Below are 21,242 nucleotides of genomic sequence, written 5' to 3' on the forward strand. Positions count from 1 at the left end.
GTTTTAAAGTCCAATATAATGTTTTAAAAACTGCAACAGAAAAACATTAAGGCTAATTCTGATACAGCATTACGTAGCTCTCTTACAGAGGCTGAGCAGAACCTTAACAAAAGGCAAGAGGGACAGCAGGACCCAGTGCTCACAGGAGACACGCCTGTGCCCACCTTTACCATTAACTCAGCTGTGTACCTGAGTTTAACCTACCTGTAAAACAAAGAATAACTGTCTGCTATGTGACAATGACAACAGTCTGCCTACCAAGTCGGATGGAGTCATTAATTAGCCACGTCCTGCTTTGTGAAGGATAGCATAATTACATAGCTTGAGCTCCCAGCAAGGATGATATCTGACCCAACCTTGTACATTGCTTTGCAAGGACCTAGGAGCATCTTCACCAATGCACTTCAAGACAGGCTGCCTAAGCCTGTAATTAAAGGCTGCCGTTAATCTGCTTCCAAAGTCAGCCAAGCCCGTCGGCATTAGAATTCTCCAGTGCTCCCCACCATGTCATCTCAGTCCTGGAATGACCTGTGCTTGTAAATCCATCTGGCCCCTACCTCTTACATACCATGGCAGTAGACTCCAGAACTGGAAATGAAAAAAATACCACAAAAAAAAATTCAGGTGTACATGTGGGAACTGAGACTGAACTCAAGTTGTTCCCCTACCTACACTCAAGCTCAAAAATTCTTGGGTTCTGAGCATATAACCTTTGGGCGAAAGAAGTTACCTTAGAAAGATGGGGAGGAAGAAAGCAGAAGGTGTGGGCAGTCAGCTTCCTTCATTTCCATTAAACAGCAAAGTCTGTTTAATGACACTGTTCATTACATGGAAGAAGGAATGGGAAATGTGGCTGACAGACAAATATAAATAATTTTTCACGGCCAGTTTCCCCCTGGACAAGAGGAAGACACTGCATTGTTTTCTGTATACTGAGCACAAGCACAGCACTGCAGCGGCATTTAAATTCACAGCTTACCTTCCCTCTTGCCACTCTGAATACCTTTACCTCTGAGATGCTTTCACATGGGTGATTCAACACTGTGCACTGAAACACACGTCACAGGACACCATTCCAAGAGTTATGACAAAACAGACACAAATAATTCTGGTTTTCTGCAGAAGCTAGAATTTCAACCAAATGAACACGAATAATGGCAAACTCCATAAAAAACAATGAGAATATTGTAAGTGAAACTTTGACATTTTGGAGTTCTATTGGTGCAGCAGAACTAAACCCATGTAATACACTCCTTACACAGTATTACATGTGTATCCATGCATGTATGTATACACGCTGTAGACAGGGCCAACAAGCCCAACACCTTTCACTACATGACCTGCTTTCAGTTATTTTACAAATATAACAAACTAGTCATTTGCACTAAAGCTTTCCATGATGGGTGTTTGCCTCAGGCTGGTTTTGGTGTTCAGGATTTAGCTGAAACAGTCTGGGTTTTTTTTGGTTGGGCTTTTTTTTGTTTTGTTGCTTGGTTGTGGGGGTTTTTTTGGGTTTTTTTTGTTTGGTTGGTTGGTTTTTTTTAAGAAGGAACACATGGAGTAATGTTGTTTTGCCACGCTTGAAAAGAAGTCTTGTGCTGGTTTGTTGAGAAGCTTCAGTGCCTCTGTACTCAGCGTTGAAGTCTGACAGATAAGTCAACTTTTGTGGTGTTCCTGAGAAAACCTATGTAAATTTGGCCTAGATATGAACATCTGGGAAAAAAAACCCTCATTTGCTCAGTTAAAGAGTTGTTGCATCCTCACAAGCTTAAACTTTGAAAATTACATTCACAGTGAGAATGTTCCAGGCCATGAAGAGAAGGGTCAAGTAGGACATTTTCTGCAATTTGAGCACTGCCAGTGGACTAGCATTGAGCACCAGCCCTCCAAGCAGAAATACTGCCTCTCATGTGCTTCAGTGACCACCAGTTGGTACCAGGCAGTAAGAAGAAACAGCTCACATGTCGACAGGATGGGAGGCAGTCTGAAAACAAGAGGCCATCTGGCACAGTTTTTGTGTGCAACATCTGTATATATTATACATGCACATATATACATTCATATACAGTAAACAGTCCAAGAAATACATCACATCAGTTCTTTGACAACAGCACTGATGTTTCTCTTACTAGTCTCAACTGGAACTTGCTCGCAGAAATATTGTAGAGAGCTGGTGTGACTCTAGGTTTAGCTCTCACAGCTCTGTCTTTGATGAACCCAAAATGCTTAATTCAAATATTAACTTTGTGTGGATTCAAATCAAGTCATCATTCAGGCACATGTCCCCTGAAACCTATTAGCCACAAGCAGATTAACCCATACAGACTTGAAAAAGTAAATGCCTTCCTGCCCATCCCCAATACTGGAGCAGTTACATTTCTCTTTCAGCAATGTGGTTGACCAGAGAATCACTTTGGTCTGCTGTCCTCTCAAGAAGAGTTCTGTGGCCATCCATGCTGTCGTGGATGTCTCTTGTCCAACTGCTAGTTGTGCCCAGAGGGCTTCCTGCCATGGGGGTGTCTGTGCTCACCAAGCTTCCCGTCCGAGATCGGTAAGGAGGAAGATCTGGCTGATTAGGGGATTCAGATTCAGAACAATAAGGTGGTGGAGGAAGGTCAAACCAAGGTGGTCTGCTGTAAGATACACAACATAGTAAGAGGTTACTGATAACAGTGGTACAGAAGAAAGTACATAGTTTTCCAATTATGAAAAAAAAAAAACCAATCAGTATTTCTTAGCTTTTCTGTGATGACACCTATCAGGAGATCTCAAACAGACCTGCCTACATTACTCAGGTCATTCCAAAACATCCACACCACCACTGGGCACCAAGGTTTCTGGTCAAGATGCAACACAGCTAATTACATCCTGCTTAACACTCTACACTCTGATTTTCATGAGTATGCACTTCCAACAAATCTCAGCTTACCCTCAAAGACAGCTGCAAAAGGTAAGAATTTTTCCTGTATAACATTTACACAACCTGAGAAAGCGCTTTAAAAGAAATAAGGTAAGTAGTGGATTTACACCTATAGATAATGATGTGAACACAAGAAACCTCTGAGGAAACCTCCATTAAGTGACAGATATTAATGGCTTACAGTCTACAAATAAATAACGAACTGAATTCTCCACACAACAAATCACTTTTGCTGTCGTGATATCACATGCAGAGCAACTGCTAAGTAGGCATAGACAAGATGAGTACTGGATTCAGGTTTTTTGGTTCTGATAGTAAAAATAACCTGGTTTTTGGTTCTGATAGTAAACAAGTAAAGGGACTGAAGGGTTTAGCGGATTGATAACAGGTCCTGGGAGCAACTAGCTCTGAAATTGCTGATGGTTTGTATCAGCCCAGGTGAAAAGTGATTACAATCTGGACAGCTGCTCATTTAGTTGTCCTTACTAATGAAAAGTTATCATTATTATGAATGTCAACATTAAGACAAGGGAGCTGCTGCCAAATGCAGCAGAGAATAGGAATGTAAATGACCCTACTATCATTCTTAGATCCCAGAGTTTGTACCAAAAAATACCTGCAGGGTGACAGTGAACAATCTGGATCATTAAAGTCCATACCATGCGCTTTTTATGTACAGAGGATGTCAGTCTAGCAGTTTTGTTTGGAAAGACTTTACAGAGAGGTTAAAACAAAGGTTAATTATCTACAAATAAAACCAGTGTCATAACTACAAAAACATCATAACCCAAACCACACCCACCCACAAAACTTCAAAGCACTTTCAGCTATTTAAAATGAGAACAGCGCTTTCCATTTCAGAGCCCTGTCCTTTTCTTCTATTGGTAAAGGGAAAGTAGTGCAGAACAGAGGGACGATACAATTTCTTTATGCAAGAATTGAAGACCTCATACCTTTATATACTTATCACATATGACCAGGGTAATTTTTTTTTAAAACGGTATGACCTACAGCCTAGCTGTTTTAGGCAAAACTCCAAATTCAATTTTTATGTTTTGATTCCAGACTGGCACAGGATATCACTACTAGACAAGTGATAACATTTCTTTGCATTCTCCTGCCATCCTTAAAATCTCTACTACCAACAAATGACACGTGTTAAGAGCACATGATTTAAGTTTGCCTTAAATCCCTTTAATACCAGTAATGGTAAGAGAACCTGAGGACCATTAATTTTTCATATGCAGGAAGTGCTCAAATTTTCCCAAACGTGGCCCTATGCATGTGACAGAATTGCAATGCTGTACTTCTGTCAAAAGGAGTAATAAAGATAAACAGGGAGCAGAAGCACAGATTAACAGAGCCGCAATCAGTAATGTGAAACTTTGGTGAGCACAGAATCAGCTCCTGTACATACCTTTGGTCGAGTACAGCCTCTGAATAGGATGGCGGAGAGTCCAGGTCCACTGGCCTGTGGTAGGCCTGATTGGACATGTACTGGATCCCATTGTTGACGTTGTAGGTGACGCTGCAGTGGTGCGGGTGATCGAGGACCACCAGCCGGGACAGCAGGACAGGGTGTTGCAGCCGATGCACTGGCAGGGTCATGAGATTGTTGCGTTTCCGTTGGTGATGCAGGACTAAGGCAAGAAAGGCCACCACGAGTACGAAAATGACAGAGCTACCAATGATAGCATAGGTAATACTAGGGTAGTAAAGCAGCTGATTTTCAGAGGTCACATAATCTTGGCCACTGCCTGCCTCTGCAAGACAAAAGGAAAAGGAAGCCTGAGATTTGCTTCAATATAAAACTGCTCTTAACCTATGCTGTGTTTTCCACTAACTCACCATGTAACAAAAGCAAGTTTTCCTTTTTACTTTGGATTGTGGAAAATTAGCTTATTAAAAGCATATGCATGCAAATCAGAGATTGGCTGACTATCACTCAGTCCATCCTTACCTGCAATAAATGCCAGCAGATAAACTACTAGGGAGAGACAAACCGAGAAAGAGGAAAGTACACACCGTAGTAGGAAGCATGTGCACTATCATGGGAGTATCTTCCCCATCCCTACCTATCAGTCACAACTTTTTGTTTCCAGAGGTGAGACACCCAGTTCTGAGGCATAAGCACAGTACCTCAGCTGTACCCAGCAAAGCCCACTAGAATCAGAGATGCAAAAGGCCTGATCTTTACTCTTAATGATAACTTGCAATACAGTCAAAGTTTACATGGAGTTTATCAAAAAAGGCAGCAACTACATCCTGTGCTCCACAGAGCTAACAGTCCAAAATAAGTACAGGAGAAAATATAGATAGCTGCTCAGTAAAGGGAGGTTATTTGGATGTTTGTGATCAGAAGACCTCACGGTGGAAAAATTTCAAAAGGAGAAAGGGTGTCGGAGCAGCAAAAACAGCGATGCAAGCCTGGTAGATGTGATACTAATAAGAGATGTGAAAGTCTAAAAGCAAAGAGTGCAGTGAAAAAAGTGAATGGTAAAAACAACACCCCCAAACCAAACAAAAAAGCAGGTTAGGATAGAACAAGATGAGGAAAAGAAAAACATGAGCTGGGCTGAGGCCATGAAAAATCACACAAGTGAACTTCAATTTGAGATGGAAATGGTGAAGGGAATGGTTGGAAATGGTAACTGAGTGGCAGGGAGCAGGAGCACAACCCTAAACAGCAGTATTAGAGGGATGATAAGAGATGAGAAGACCAGATCAGAAGAGGTACTTCACATAGCACATAGTATATGCTTTATTTGCAGGATGCACTGAGGAATCGGCAAAGTTACCGAGAACTGCAAGAGAAGTTACAGTTGGATTTGTTCAGAGTCATGATACAGGAGGAGGAATTCCTGCCCGGGCTCTGGGCCCAGAGAAGCAAAAAGGTAATGGAATAATGACTTCGGACAACATCTGAATGGATCTTGAACTGCATGCATATCTTATGAGAAAACACAATAAAAAGCAACAAAATTCAAAGGAAGAAAGAGCCTCAGAGAAACAAAATGGCATAAACACACTGACGCGACTCTGCTGCACTTGAGGCCAGTGCCAGCACCACAGAACCATGTTCCCCCAACTCCATTTCAGCCCCCTGTTCACAAGGTCATATAGCCTTTGAGTAGTGTTTTCTTTTTTTGGGGAGAACTTCTATTTCTGTGCAAGCTGTAAATCCTTATAGCCTCAAAAAGAAAAATACTATTCTGATACAAGACATTCATCTGTCTCAAGAAAAACGAGAGGCTGAGTAAAAAACAAAGAAAACAAACCCAACCCCTTGACCTCCAAAATCCACACAATTACAAGAGGACTATCCATCCAAATTCTTCATTTCCTACTGCAGAAGGCTGGAACACTAAATCTTAACATACAATCTTCCTTTTTTTCGTTTATCAACTAAAACCGCTTTTTGTTCACTCAGAATTGCAACTGAGCCACTTAGAAATTTCTCTAGCAACAAAATAGTGAAATATATACCAACTGTGTCCAGCATAATAGGAGAGCTTTCCTCAAGCACCCATTGTTCTGCATCAAGATGCTTTGAGTATTTCTCTCAATATTTGATTTTGGTAGTTCACTTCCATGGTTAAACACCTAATCACATTTTCCAGCATCACTAAAAATAACTTATGCATTAGTTAGGTAAGATAATACAACATAAAATGGCTAATCCTTTAAGCACCTCCATTTTAAATCATAAATATTTTAGTCAGAAGGGATGAGATGGGAAAGACTGTACCAGAACTAAGAGAAGATGATTACTGGTCCTGCTACTGACTACAAAAACTACCACTCTCAAGTAGATGTGTTTTACTGATGATGCCACTACAACCACAGATCAGAGCTTTGCAGGCCAGCTGCAAGCCACACAGTTTTCTTCATACCTAGTGTCACACCTCAGTAAGAATCCTTACTAAATTTATTTCCCCATGCAACTGTGCTGGAGAGAAAGCAGAAATCATTCTTACTGGTCAACACTAGGTCTCTGGCTCACTCAGCAAAATGAACAAAGTCTTCATGAAGAAAGTAAATCAAAGCAGAAGGGAGGAAAGGAATTTACATGCATTAGTAATTTTAATTACAGCTCATCACATATTGCTGTGGCTTTTCTGATACACTCCCTAAACTCACCTGCTGAGAAATCAGTTCATGTCACATATCACAGACAAGGGCCAGCATAGGGAATACAGGGACAAGCAGATCATTTTTATGCAAACATCAACAAGTTTATTTGCAAGGAATGCTCCATGGATGAATACTACTACCTGCAATTCTTCAGTGCAAGGAAGGTAAATATATTATGACACCCGAGTAAAATACCACAAGACTTTCATTCAACTTGGCTTACTGGTTACAGCGCATTGGCATAAGACTGAGAACAGGACGCCTTTGCAGACCTGATGAGACCTAATTAGTTACCATGGGATCATTCTGCAGCAGCACAGTCCCTTCTCTTTATAATCTCCATCTTATTAAAAGGGAAGAAAAAGGAGAGAAGTGAATTATACATCAACTTCTTTTCAGAACTTTTAAGGTTATCCGTCTGTTTAGGATAGCATCTTCTAGGTCCTGCATGAAAAGCTTCCATAAATCCAAACAGATTAACCAGATTGCCGAAGAGAAAATATTTTGTCAAGAGTCAGATGGGATCTGATGACCAGCTTTAGGACAGTCTGAAACAAAAAATCAATTGTATCTGGTTTTATGGTCCTTTTCGTACAACAACCACCCACATATCTTGCAGAGATTTTGGGTAAATTTGCAGTTAATATGCTGTTTTGGAGCTTTGGGATTACTGTGGCTAATGAAACATCATTTGTTTACCAGTAACTCTCTATTCCTTTTCAGGTGTTTAGATCTGTTGCTTGTATTCCCATTTAGTAAACTATCTCTGAGAACAAGAACAATCTAAGGGCATGCCTAGACTAGGGAGTACAGGTCTGTGTAGAGATCTCTGAACCAGAAGTATAGCTGTGAAGGTGCTGTTTTGAATAGTGCTATCTGGTGTGGTCTTTGAACCAGCCAACTCAGCAATATTGCTTTTGGGATCTGAATTAGCATCTCCATCAGTTCAGCCTGTGTGTCTCTAACATGGAGCTGGCACTGAGGAGTACAGATATATCCTGTGAAGAGGAAAGAATCTGGTTTATCTGTCAAGTGCTCTTTCTTGTGCCCTGGGCAGTGATGAGTACTTTGCATGGAGACACTCTCTCCCCCCATACAAAGCATCCAGCTCCCTAAATGTGCATAGTCTTTATACCTTTACAGGAACAGACATAGAGCACACCATATCTCTGAGATGGAGTTCTGCCTAGGAAGATTCAGCTATCATTGAAACAAAGTCTTCTTCCACCACCATAACAACCTTATTCTTGCCGTACAGGTGGGTTTTCTGGGCCAAGAAGACACCATCTTAAGGTCCCTTAGCAAAACACGTTCACAAGTGAAGTCCAGTGGTATTTCTCTTCTGTTGTGGTGTAGTTTAAGCCAAGAAAGACCAACTTGCATCTAACCTCCTTTTTCTAGCAAACCCAGTAAATCCAGACCTGCAAAAGATGAAAGTAACATTAACTGAGCCTATCAGCACTGCTTGGCTTGTAGCCCTAGAGAGGGCACTTCCCATTCAAGGAAAAGAAAAGAACTGCTCTTAATGGTCTTCCAAAATAATGCTCTGGCAAGAAAACTGCTCTATAGCACAGCTAAAATAAAAGTAGCAGAACTATGAGACAATTTTGCATACAACAGACTTTTATATCATGTTTTTTCTTTCTTACTGTATGTCTGATCATGTTGAAATGAATAACTCCTTGGTAATTCCTCTGTTTTTTTGTAGAGCCAGGTGAGTATACAGAGATGTGCAAGGGAATGACAGGTACCTAGCTGAGACTGCCCAATGAACCTCTATCTATTTTGTGCACATTGTAATAGGGAGAAGGTGAGACATAAGAACACCTGAAAAATCTTAGCTGGACATGCATGACTACTTTAGAAAGAAAAAGCCATGACTCTCTAGTTCTGCTTCAGTAACTTTCAGCAAATGTTTACACATAATAGAAGTCACTGAACTGAATTTCTTGATAATTCAGTCATCTTCTCCCAGAAGAAGCAGGTATTATCCAGGCAGGTTTAAAAAGTTCTGTCTGCTCTGCTATTAAATGCACATTCACAAAAAAGGTGAGTGGGCAAGCTAATTGAGCTTAAATTCATGGAGTATTTATTCTTTCGTGCCTTTTTCCCCCCTGAAGAAGATCTATGTTTTTTAATCACGCCACATCTAAACAGTTTATCAATGCCACTTACGCCTATTAAACCTTATTTTCTGGGAAATGCTGAATTCACAGATTAGAGATTTTTGGAGTGTAAAAAGGTTTGTGAATAATTTAGGAACAGACTGATAAAGGAAACATAATGGGCTGTGCTCAGAGGGCTATCTTATTGACTGTGAACAAATTTGCTGTCTCAAAGTTTTTAAAAACATTATGAGAGTAACTGTATTAAGTCTGCCAGACACAGGGATGAGGGGCTATTATTTTACCTTTTGCAATCCTCTGCTCAAGCCTGGCTTTTCACAGTTCATCAGAGAAAAAGCTTTTGAAATATATAATCTGAGCAGACATCTGTAGCCTTAATGAGCACGAGTCACAGTCCATCTCCAACAAAGACGCTACTGTAACAACACATTTAAATTCCAACTGGTTAAAGAGCAGAGCTGCAGCTTGGAAGGTTAAAGACGACAAAAATCCAATACAGACAGGCAGAGCCTCTGCATATTATTTACTTTTTGTGCTAGGAGTTCCTATGGCATCCAGCTAAGTCTCCGAAAGCTCTTAAATTTCTCATCCTTGATGATTTTATGTCCCACTAAAACAAGTCTTATGTAGATTGAGCACTGGACTTTCAGAATATTCTTTATTCTAGTGATGTCCTTTCGAACCCAGTTATCTTTTTTTTCCATACTACTCTTCTTCAAACTACAAACAAGACCTAGCCCAGACAGCACAGCACCTTGGCTTCATGGAGTTTCATGCTCAGCTACCATTTGTTCCCCACCCAAGCAGCTTCATACTTCCCTTAGACGCCCAAGACAAGGATTTGTTTTCAACTGCATTCAAAGCATGTTTCTGTCCTGCTTTGGCTTTCTCCATTTCAGGCACAGAAGAGAGATTTGTTAGTAGAGGGGTTACACACACTAAAACAGACCTTCTCTATGGGAATTGACCAAAGTAATACAATATGATTACATCTTTGCTTACCAGGTACTTGGTAAATGGGTAAGATTTCTGGGAAACCAGCAGGATGAAACCCCAAGCTCCTTCCAGGTATGTTTAAACAGTGATGGCTTCACATCCAGATAACACTGATCTGCACAGATATCCTGGCTTGAAATGGCACCAGGTTATTCTTTGTTTCACCCTGTGCTAATCACAAGTGTCCCTAATACCCACGGACCAGAACTACAGCAGACAGCACAGCCCTTGAGCTAAGAAGCTGGATCACAGAGTGGCTCTATTCCCAGCTCTTGAAGTTGCCCATCAGGTCATTTTCTCCACCTCTGCCTGGCTCCTTGCCCTGCTATCCCCACCTGACAACTAGATAATGATGTTCTTGGGCTCTCAGGACATTCTCCCAGGCTATTCTGTACTGACAAGAACTACACTTCCCTCAAAAGCATAAGTGTTTCGAATATTAATCACAAGTCTAAATACCACTGGGTGCTCTGTCTTTGCCTGTTCTTTCAGATGACTGAAAAGACATTCATGACCTTGCCTGCATAAACACAGTAGGACTTCTTGATACGGAGTACTTGTTATCCATCCATCCATCTGATTTTTTTTAATCATTATTGGTATTAGTATAGCACCTTGGAGCTCTAGTAATGAAATAGGATTTCTCTGTCTAATGTACTGTACAGGCTCTGAACAAGATGATGGCCATTGTTCCAAAGAATTTAAAGCTAAGCATAAGACTTGGAACTATATATAGTTATAAGTCTATACAACTAGCCAGCAAGACACAGATAAACCTCAAGACAGTATTAGTCAGCAGAATTGGCACCAGTCTCAGCACATCTCATTCAGTGCATCAGAATGAGTGCATTACTTGCGCCTTCCTCCCCAGACTTAAACCCCTCATCCTGACCACACGTTACAAGAGCAGTGCTTTCCAGTCTTTGCAGCTGCTGAAAGAGCAGCTGAGTCATCAGACTGAAGATCAAGAGCCTCACCTCTCACATGCCCTCCTTTTTATCTTCTGCAGGGTAGGATAATTATTCCATGCACTTCACACATCACAGTTTAAACATAAAAAAAAAAAAAAAAGAAAAAAAAGAAAGCAGCAAACTGAGCAGAGAAGTAGAGAACTAAGAAATACTTAGCAGTATCCATAGCAACTAAAGTTCTAAAATTAACTTGGCAGCAATGTAAAAACCTGCAAAGCCAAAATCTGCCATCAAGCATGGAAACAAAAGGTCCAGGCTTGGCAGCTGGATGGAGGCCAAGGAGGAAATTAAAGTGTTATTCAAATGCAGTTCAGGATTACTCCAACATTGATCTAAGCAGCACTTCCTGGACATGTGATAGCCCAAAAGGCTAGTGGTGTAATTTGATTAATTCACAGCCAGTACAGAAACTACGCCCAAAAGCAGGGGCAGAACATAGAAAGAATGAACTTACTTTCTCCTAATAAAGTTCTCTTCTCTAAATAGAGGAGTTCAGTTACTTCTGTTTGTCTCCTCTTTCTCCTTTGAAAATGGAGGGTGTCACCATCAAGGAGAGTAGTTACTATACACTTCTCGTAACATTTTATGACAGGAAGATGCCACTCAGCAAGAGCCTGATGCACTGAAAGCTCTAGGGGCTTCCATTACTATCGTCCTCCTCCCAGTCACTAAATTAAACCTGTTCTGCAGAATTAAAATCTCAAATAGCAACACCACTAAAAGGCTCTTTGGTGGACCAAGCTTATAAAATAGAGCAAGAACGTGCTTCAAAGAAAGAAAAACTGTGTTGTCTTCATAGCATAAATGTGCTCTTGCCAAGACTTATGACAACTAGCAGCATCCCAGGCTCTAGCCCCAGTGCAAGCACTGTGACTAAGTTGGAGATAGCAGTCATTGATCTTGTACCACAGCCTTCTCCTTCCCCCTAATCTCCCAAGAGATATTCCAGTCTCACCTTGTTCAAGTCACAAACAGTATTCCCCAACTGCAGGAAAAGTCCAGATTTTGGGTCTCCGGTTGTTGTGTAATCCATTGTATACATTAACAAGTAGTATTGTATAGTCTTGAAAGTTAAAACAGAAGAATGTTTTAATGGAAAAGTTAACAGAACTGTGAAATTCAACCAGCAAGACCTAAGCAGACTCACAGTTAAGTCTCCAACATCCGCTTTATCTTCACTCTTTAACTAATGGCATAACAAGTATATTTTCTACCAAATACCCTTGGGAACACTGGCAAATTTCTGCGCAAGTGCACCGTCCTGTCTTCTGCAAAGGTTAATTGGAATAACAGAGCTCTGAGGTAGGTACGAGCCTGGACATTCTATCAGCTCCCTGCCAGCACAGAAGCATGCTCTACCTTGATTAATTTTGAAAGGTCTTGAGCAGTTTCAAGTCAAAAGTATGAAGGAAAATAGATTTGTCAAAGTCCACAGGTGGCTTTGCCTTTCCTATTCCAGTCTGACCCTGAGAGTTCAGAATTCAAGTTTCCATGACATGCTCCACTAACATTCCTTGGAATCATCTGATTATCCTGGAGGGGAAAAAAAAACCCAACTCAAAACAAAAAGTAAATTGATTAAAATGAAAATCAGTGAATGAAATGCTTGTGGTTTCCTCATCTATCAACCCTGAAACTAAATTACACCACATTGCAAAACTGTTACCAATTTATCTTGGGTGATCTACATGCCTGCAAAAATGCATTGTATTTCAATAGAATGTCTGGAAAAAGCTGAACGTGGGATGCTGTACAGGACAGACAGATGAATCGCATTTTTACAGAATTTATTCTGGAGGCTGGTAAGAAGAGACACATACTGTTCAGCTAGAATGTGCACATTAACTTTTTCCTAGATGCCACATTAGTGGTACGGACAGCTGGTGCATAAGAAGGATAATAAGGCTTGAAGAGATGCGGTGCAGGGTTTACAGAGTCTGCAGAGTCAGCTATACTTGGCAAGAAACACTGCTTAAGTGTGATTTAGATATAGTGTAAAGAAAGTTTTTAATCAGCTTTTAAATTTAGTCTAATCATTCAAGGACTGTATTTTAATGGCTCTGCTTTTTGAAAAAGTGTTAGTACAAAGTCCATGCCCTAGCTTATATATTACTATTATCAATCCTATTTTTTTCTAGAATTGTGAAGAGGAAGCGATGTTGTCACATACACAGTCCACATAGCTTCACTCATTCAAGATAGCATCCTAACGATTTAGAAACCATTAGCAGGTTGTGATCTTGAGTAAAAAAGAATCAAGACAGAAAGCAGAGACAGACAAGACCTGCTAGGTCACCTAATCCCTTTCCTAGGTTACATTTCACATCATCCATTTGTACCTACCAATGCCCCTTCACTGACTGCTTCTACGATGCAACAGAGGAAACGGGTGGCAAATCCATTCTAGCAAGAGCCCTCCAGGCTGCCCTGTCTGCCTCTAGGAAGCAAAAGGAGACAGGAGAGGAAAGCAAGATCACGACAAATGAGTGGATTTGGGTAGACGTGCAGTTCAAACCAAGATGAAGCTCAGTGCTTGGTTCCACCAGAGAAAGCACCTGTGTGAAGTTATATCACAAGATGCTTTGCTTCTTAAGTTATTCTGACTTTGCGTTACAACTGTTTGACATACAAACTAACGTTTCCTTCCAGCTACAAGGTCTGTAAACTCAGTGCAAACAGCAAGGGATTCTTGCCAAACAGTGGCCACAGTAGATTCACTATGTTCAGGTTATATCTTCAGGATATATTTGTCTTAACAAACATCAGACTTGGTTGCACATCAAACTCTAAATCTTTCCTTTAATATTATAAAAAAAAAAAAAAAAGAAATAAAGCATAAAACACAACAGCAAAGATCACAACAACTGGTTGTGAAAGTAGCTATTGCATAGCCGTGTTTGGCCTTCCTGACCACAAGACACAGACTATCTAATGCCAGAGATAGAGAGGGGGAAGAAAAAGAAAAAAAGAGAAGCAAGCAAAGCAAAGCAAAAGAGAAGCAAGTGAAGCAAAGAGGAAAAAAAGGAAAAAAGCTGCATTTGAAATCTAGTGTACACAAATGGGACACCAACGAGCATGCGAAAGGCATCAACACAAGGATGAAGATAAACTTGTGCTTTTCATCCTCTGCTAAAAATCTCACTTGATCAGAAAATATGACACTGAAAATAGGAGTCAAGGGAACCATTCGAGGGCTATGGCTGCCTGCTGTTCATTACAAAATGGAAACCTTTTCAGGGGGGCCCAAAGGGCTCTGGTCTGAATCTGATACTATTCAATAACTACCTGAATGACAAAGTAGAGAGAATATGCTTATTCAGCTTGCTGTTAGGCAGCACAAGCACCCTGCTAGACAAGATTAAAATTCAAAATGAGCAGAAAATAGCAGAGATGGTCAGGATCTCATGTAGTCAGGTGTCAGCAGAGAATAGGGTGTCAACTGGCAGTGAAAAATGCAACCCCAACAGTACCCAGCCCTAGCAAGGTGTCTGCTGGAGTATTTATCCAGCTCAGGACATCACACAAAAAAAAGCAGAGATGAATCAGAGCTTGGTGGAGAACAATGTGAATTATCAGATGTCTGTAAGACACTAACTACCAAGAAAGGTTTTAAGAATCGGGGTTGTTTAGGCTGAAGAAAACATTGCAAGGAAGCTTTTAATATTTTTAAATGCAGAGGTTTGAAATGAAAGAGAATCAAAACAATGCCTGCTCTGACTAATAATATAAACTCGGTGCTTTCAAAAGCTGCAGGAAAGTGTCCCAAATGACTAACCTTGAGAGATCACAGTTTTATTTCAAACATCTAATTGATTAAAGCTGCTACCTGTGTCTGTGAGTGACTGGTAGTAGCACCACAACAACTATCAACTTCCAAAGCCAGGCGTGTAGCTCTGGTATCAGATACAAAATAACAAAACCTCCACCCCTGCCAATCAAATAACCCAAAACGCCCCATAAAAACCAAATTTGGGTCATTTCTCCAAGTCACCTGACAAACTGGCATTAGTTTCACCAAGCCTGTCTTCACATAAACAGAAAAAAGACCCAAAACACCCTCTAACAACGAGGATGGATCTCCTCTTTTGAAGAATTTTATCTCACTTGTTGCATGATCCCATCCTACTGCCAAGTTCAGCAGAAGTTCATACTTCATTGACAAATCTATAAATTCTACAACCCTTAGAAGCTAACCATGCATTCATAAAGGAAGGAGGAGCTCATCTCCTCTTTTAATGCGTAGAGGAAACTTGGATGCTTTCCTCCCTGATGGACTCAGCATAACATTTCAGACAGTAAATCAAGATATTATAGTACCTGGGACTTTATCCAGAACCTTCATTCCTCTTTTTGAAATATGCATTATAAAAATTTTGGTCTCACTTCAGCAAGTTTTCATGTAAATAAATTAAGCAAAAAATATCTTTAATTACAGAACGAAGAAAATTGCTGCACTTGATGAAAGGTTGTTTATTCAGCACTGACAAACGCAGCCTAATGAATGTGAGAGTGCCAGATTTTATTCTCGCTGAAGATGTAGTCTTGCTTTTTGTTTCCACAGAGATTGTGGAAACATTTATTTTCCCTTTGACCCTGGCTGACTGACTGAACTAGTCATACTGAATTGTGCAATTCTTGCCATGAAAAGCATGTGTACAATGCAAGAAAGAAAAATGTATTTTAAAATTTGTATTAAGAAGCAAGAATCATAATTATTAATCACTATGTCAAGATAATTACTGTATGCAAGGACAAATTAAGATATTTTTGGTAGCATACTTATAGTTCACATTCTGCATGGAAAGACTGGAGACAAATAATAATGATTAGTACAGCTAAGCATAGTTTAAAAGGCACTGAATTAGCTAATGTGTCACATGAAAATGAACGTTTATTGACAGAATCTTGGTCTAATGCATAGCAGTGGTAAAGAAGGTTAATAGAAAACTGGCTTATCACAAGCAAAGGATATTAAACATATTGTTGTATGAGTCTACAAAACCCCAATGAAACCACGTTTGAACGCTGCCATCCTATTTTGGCCAGCTTATTTGAAGACAGACAGAATTAGGTTGGTGAGAATACAGCACGAGAAACAAAGATGATGAATGTGGAAACAGGGCTTAAATATAAAGAGAGAAAAACGTAGGATTTATTCAGTCTTGAGAAAAGATGATTAAGAGGAGACATGATTGACGTATTTATAATAGCCATGGGTTATAAAAATTAAGCTCAGTGATTCATTTTTAGATTGTTGGGCAGACCAGAACTAAAGGCGACAAGGGTAAAAGGGAATAGATGCAGGATGAATTTAATGATACGCTTCACAGAAAGAAGAGAAAATAGGTGAAATGATGTTTTGTGACTACATTTAAACAAAAGCTGAGTGACCGTATAGAATATGTGCTGGGGAATAATAACCACATCATGTGGGAAAAGCTTCTAGGGAGCATCTTTTGTAATAGCTGAGATGTTTCCATACACATATACATAAGAACATCTGCAGCAATTTTAAAAATCATTCTTAAAACAAAAAAGGTTAAGAGTTTACCTAATTTCAAACAGGAACAAACAAAAACATTTACTACTACTCCTTTATAGTACAGATGCAAATAACTAACTATACTATTTCTTCTATAGTACTCTTCCTTCAAGTATTTAGAGACAAACCACAGAAATGTTACAGTAATCCAACAAGACAGGTAAACATATTCCTTACCTAAAAAGCAAGGCTTAAATTAATAAAATGATTCACCTAAAGCTGCAGAGCTAAAAAATTGTCGGCCAGGATCAGAAACGTGAGCCCTCAGCTTTCATCAGCCACACCCTTCCCTCCACACACATACGTTAATGGACTATTTACTTTTTCTTTACCATCATAAAGGAGGTAGCTTTATGGCTTTATTCTTAAGGTGCACTTAATTATTCTTGAGCAACTCAGTACTGTCTTCCCCAGCACTCTGTGGTATTTTAACAAGCCATCTACAGTGTCCATACATTCAAGACTGAGATTGATTTAATATGCCCACATATCAGCTTAAAAACTTGACTAAACACAAATTAGGCAAGAAAATAAAAAAAGAACAAAATCACACTGGACTCTAGACTAAGTGGAACATACCAAATATCTAGAAAATACTGAATAAAAACCCAAAACAAATCACATACACTCGCTCCTCACAACTCCTTGCTCCTTTTACAAACCATTTTCTTTAATTTTTCAGCTAATTTCTGTTTCTATAGATAAGGACCCCATAAAAAAGACCTCTGGAAGCTAAGGGCCTGACTCTGATCTTAACATCACTGTGTACATTTCATGGTTTTACCCTAGCAGGCAACCAAGCACCACTCAGCTGCTCTCTCACTCCCCCACAATGGGATGGGGGAAGAGAATCAGAAGAGTAGAAGTGAGAAAACTCACGGGTTGAGATAAAGACAGTTTAATAGGTAAAGCAAAAGCTGTGCATGTAAGCAAAGTAAAACAAGGAATTCATTCACCAAATCCCATGGGCAGGCAGGTGTTCAGCCATCCTCAGGAAAGCAGGGCTCCATCACGCGTAACAGTTACTTGGGAAGACAAATGCCATTATGCCGAACTTTCCCCCGCTTCCTTCTTCTTCCCTCAGCTTTATATGCTGAACATGACATCACATGGTATGGAATAGCCCTTTGGCCAGTCTGGGTCAGCTGTCCTGGCTGTGCTCCCTCCCAGCTTCTTGTGCACCTGGCAGAGCATGGGAAGCTGAAAAGTCCTTGACTAGTGTAAACTCTACTCAGCAACAACCAAAACATCAGTGTGTTATCAACACTAATCTCATCCTAAATCCAAAACATAGCTCTATACCAGCTACTAAGAAGAAAATTAACTCTATCCCAGCTGAAACCAGGACAGTATAGCAGCTGTTCTTGCCTCATGCTGTTGAAGATCAGGATGGTTCCTCCACCTCATGCTCACTTGTGCAACTCTACATCTTTCTCTTTGAAGATTTTAAATACACAAACAATAAAAGGTGCAATTCACTTTCATCAGGCTTTTCAAAGAAGTTTCAAGAACTGGAAAACTGGAACATAATGGTTACCTATGAGTCATGAAGTGACAGATGACCTGGGAGACCTCTACATAGGAAAAATAGATCCTAAGAAGTCATTTTCACACTCTGGGGTGTAACTACCCTGCCTCAGGAGTTTCACAGCAGTTTTGAAGGGATTAAAACAAAGAACAGCCTCCATAACTAAGCCAGCTAAAAGTTTAATTAAATACAATTGCTTGCTGTGCTTCCCTTCCCCAAACAGCCTCATGCATATTCATCACTGTAATTACAGCAGTAAAAAACTCCACAACTAATTATGCCATGCTTCTCATCTTCTATATGCCTGGAATTTTTTACATAATTACTACTGAAATTAATTGCAAGTTAGTTAATTTTGCACTTTGTCCTTTCAAGCTTAATTGAAAATTAAAATTTTTCAAACCAAGTCATTCTTGTAAGCATGGTGCTTTTACCTCAGATGGTTCCATACACCAAAATGTTCTTTTAATTGCTTTTAGTAATGTAGCATAGAGTACTAGTAATGTAGCATACAGGAGTACTGTGAATTTTATCATTTAGAATAAAAGAGTGTTGCCCTAATACATATTTAGTATATGCTTGTTAGTTGTACACTCTTCAAAGAATATTCAACCTGCCCGCTGCCACTTGGCATCACATGCCGTACATCAGCACATCATCCCCTGAGACACGGGCTACTCCATCAGTGCCACAGTTAGCTTAGATCAAGCTCAAACCTGGAATTTTCTTTGACTGTGGTTCAAACATCGGGCCTAATATTTCAAGAGTGACTAATGATTTCGGACATCCAGTTCTACAATGGATTTTGAAAAAAGTAACAAACATTTCTTCCCTTGAGAGGTGGGGGAAGAGGAAGAAGCCAAATTTTGACGTGGCCTAGAAAAATAACTGCCTGAAAAATTTTGACCTAGCCTAGAAAAATAATTGCACAGGAGTACATGCTGTGCACGGCAAGCTTTTAAATCAACAGGTCAAAGTCTTTCAAAGCTATACACAAGCATTTAACAGGGTGTCCTCACTGGCTAGGGTAGTCCTCTTCAATTGTACATGTGGTATTTTGTTGATTTGGGATGTGCCTTTTATGAAGGACACACATGTAAAATCTTGCTGTCTACTAAGAGGCATCTAAATTCCACACTGTGACAGCAGATGCAAGATACAGAAGGCCTGGATGGGGGTCCTAGCAATTTCCAGAATGCAACTGGTACTTGAACAGGACCAGTAATATGGCTCAGCAAACCAGAGGATATTTCAGAGGTCCACACCACACAGTCCCATGTAAATCAATCAACTATTAAGGTTATTTTCATTTAAACTCATGCCCTTAGTACCATATAATATTAGCTTTTTGGCCCATTAAAATAATTCATTACTGTTTAAACCAAAACAACAACAACAAAGTCAACTCACCTGTATTTCAAACACCTTCTCTAGCTTAACTCCGAAGCTTCAATGTTGCTGGGTTTAATCAAATTTAAGTTTGTTCATCTGTCAGGAAATCTTGGAAATGTCTAATCAGCTAGTAGACAAGAGAAGTTTGCAAACAGAACACTTGTTCCTTACTCCTCCACAGTCTCTATAAGCCACTTACCTAACTCAATGGGTAAACTTTCTCTTATAATTTTTCAAGGCTTCACTAGAAGAACCAGAGACAGTGAGCTGCAACAACACAAGCTGGACAGTTTATAGGCTGACTCCTTCAGAAAGCAAACTCTTCTCAAAAGTGTGTCTTTTACTCAGCAACCACCCCATGAGCAAGACATCACTACATAAAGGGAATAAGCCAAGTTTATGAATTCTGCAATTCTGCAAAAATTCCTGTTGCTCCAACAGGGCAAAAGATCTGTCTACAATAAATTTGTCACAAAGATCCAGCACAGGCTATCCTGCCAGAAGGGGAATCGTTACTGCTAACTTTTCTTCCAGTTATCTAGAGTGAAGACTGGTGTCCTCAAAAAGCGAAATATGTACCAGATATGGTACAATATCAATAAACGAGAGCTTGCAAAAGACTGGTAAGAGCAACTACATCTGGAATATGTACAGAATGTTTCAAAATCTTATTGCAACAAAAAATCAGATCCCAGACACTTAATCCCATCACTTGTGTTGGAAACTGCTTATTAGAGCATGTGACAATAGTGCTAAAGGCTTGAGCAATACAAAGCTGTACAACAGGGCACAGGGTTAAAGCTCTCTTGGACCACATCTACAGTAAGAGACAGAAAGGGACTTTCATCAAGTCAGGAGGAGATGTACATCATACACCAGAGTAGTTATTATAAGGAAGGTGGAAACTTAATAGCCAAGACGAATTCCTCATTTCAAAACTCCTGAGTGAAGAGCCAATAGCGAGTTCCCAGGGTGGATAGGGAGTAATTAAAAAGGTAATTAAAAAGAAAAAGTATTGAAAGTCAAGAGCCCAAGAATGCCAAAAAAGCACTTTCAGTAAGTGTCGTAAAGACCTATGATTAGTGATCCCTTAGTAGTAAAGCAAATGAATACAGTATTTGTTCTGTCTCAGTAGTCTAAGAGCTGTTGAACCTGTGAGCCATGTGTGTATTATTAACTAGGAGGTTCTGAACAAACTAGACTGGCACACTGTCAGAAAGCAATGATTTCTGTTTTACAGATAATTTGCAATTCAATGGGGAAAAATCCCTACTTGTTTACCACGTCCAATTTAAAAAGTGAAGCAAAACATAAATTCAGTTGCATAGTTTCACAGATTGACTATAGTTAAATACTTCTAATCACACAAAATTGCAAAGCTCTTTGTAAACAAATCTAAAATGTTCTTAACCAAAGAAATTTTTTCTTCATTGTGCTAATGGCTAGCAATAGTATTACACAGATACATACAAAAAATAAAATGAATGGTTTGGTGTGAAATTCTTCAAGTTTTTATGTACTCTGTATCTTTCATTTGATGGAAGTCTTCTATGCTCTTATTCAAAACTTGGAAAATACCTGCTAGGAAGATTCCAGGCTAGTGCATATTTCCTAAGGATTTCTCCATGCATGC

The 21,242-nt window shown here is 39.7% G+C and overlaps 1 protein-coding gene across 1 annotated transcript in view; it reads right to left on the reverse strand.

Moving 5' to 3' along the window:
- Positions 1 to 2,277: 2,277 nt before the first annotated feature.
- The window catches only part of LDLRAD3 (low density lipoprotein receptor class A domain containing 3), a 111,962-nt gene continuing 92,997 nt past the window's right edge, over positions 2,278 to 21,242 (reverse strand). Inside the window, exons 5-6 of the mRNA XM_082317273.1 lie at positions 4,338 to 4,683; positions 2,278 to 2,633 (exon numbers count right to left, since the gene is read on the reverse strand). Of these exons, the coding sequence (XP_082173399.1) occupies positions 2,372 to 2,633; positions 4,338 to 4,683 (608 nt within the window). The 3' untranslated portion in view covers positions 2,278 to 2,371. The remainder of the gene's footprint in view (positions 2,634 to 4,337; positions 4,684 to 21,242) is intronic.

This window comes from Platalea leucorodia, assembly GCF_965183815.1.
Source record: "Platalea leucorodia genome assembly, chromosome: 7".
NCBI classification, from domain to species: Eukaryota; Metazoa; Chordata; class Aves; order Pelecaniformes; family Threskiornithidae; genus Platalea; species Platalea leucorodia.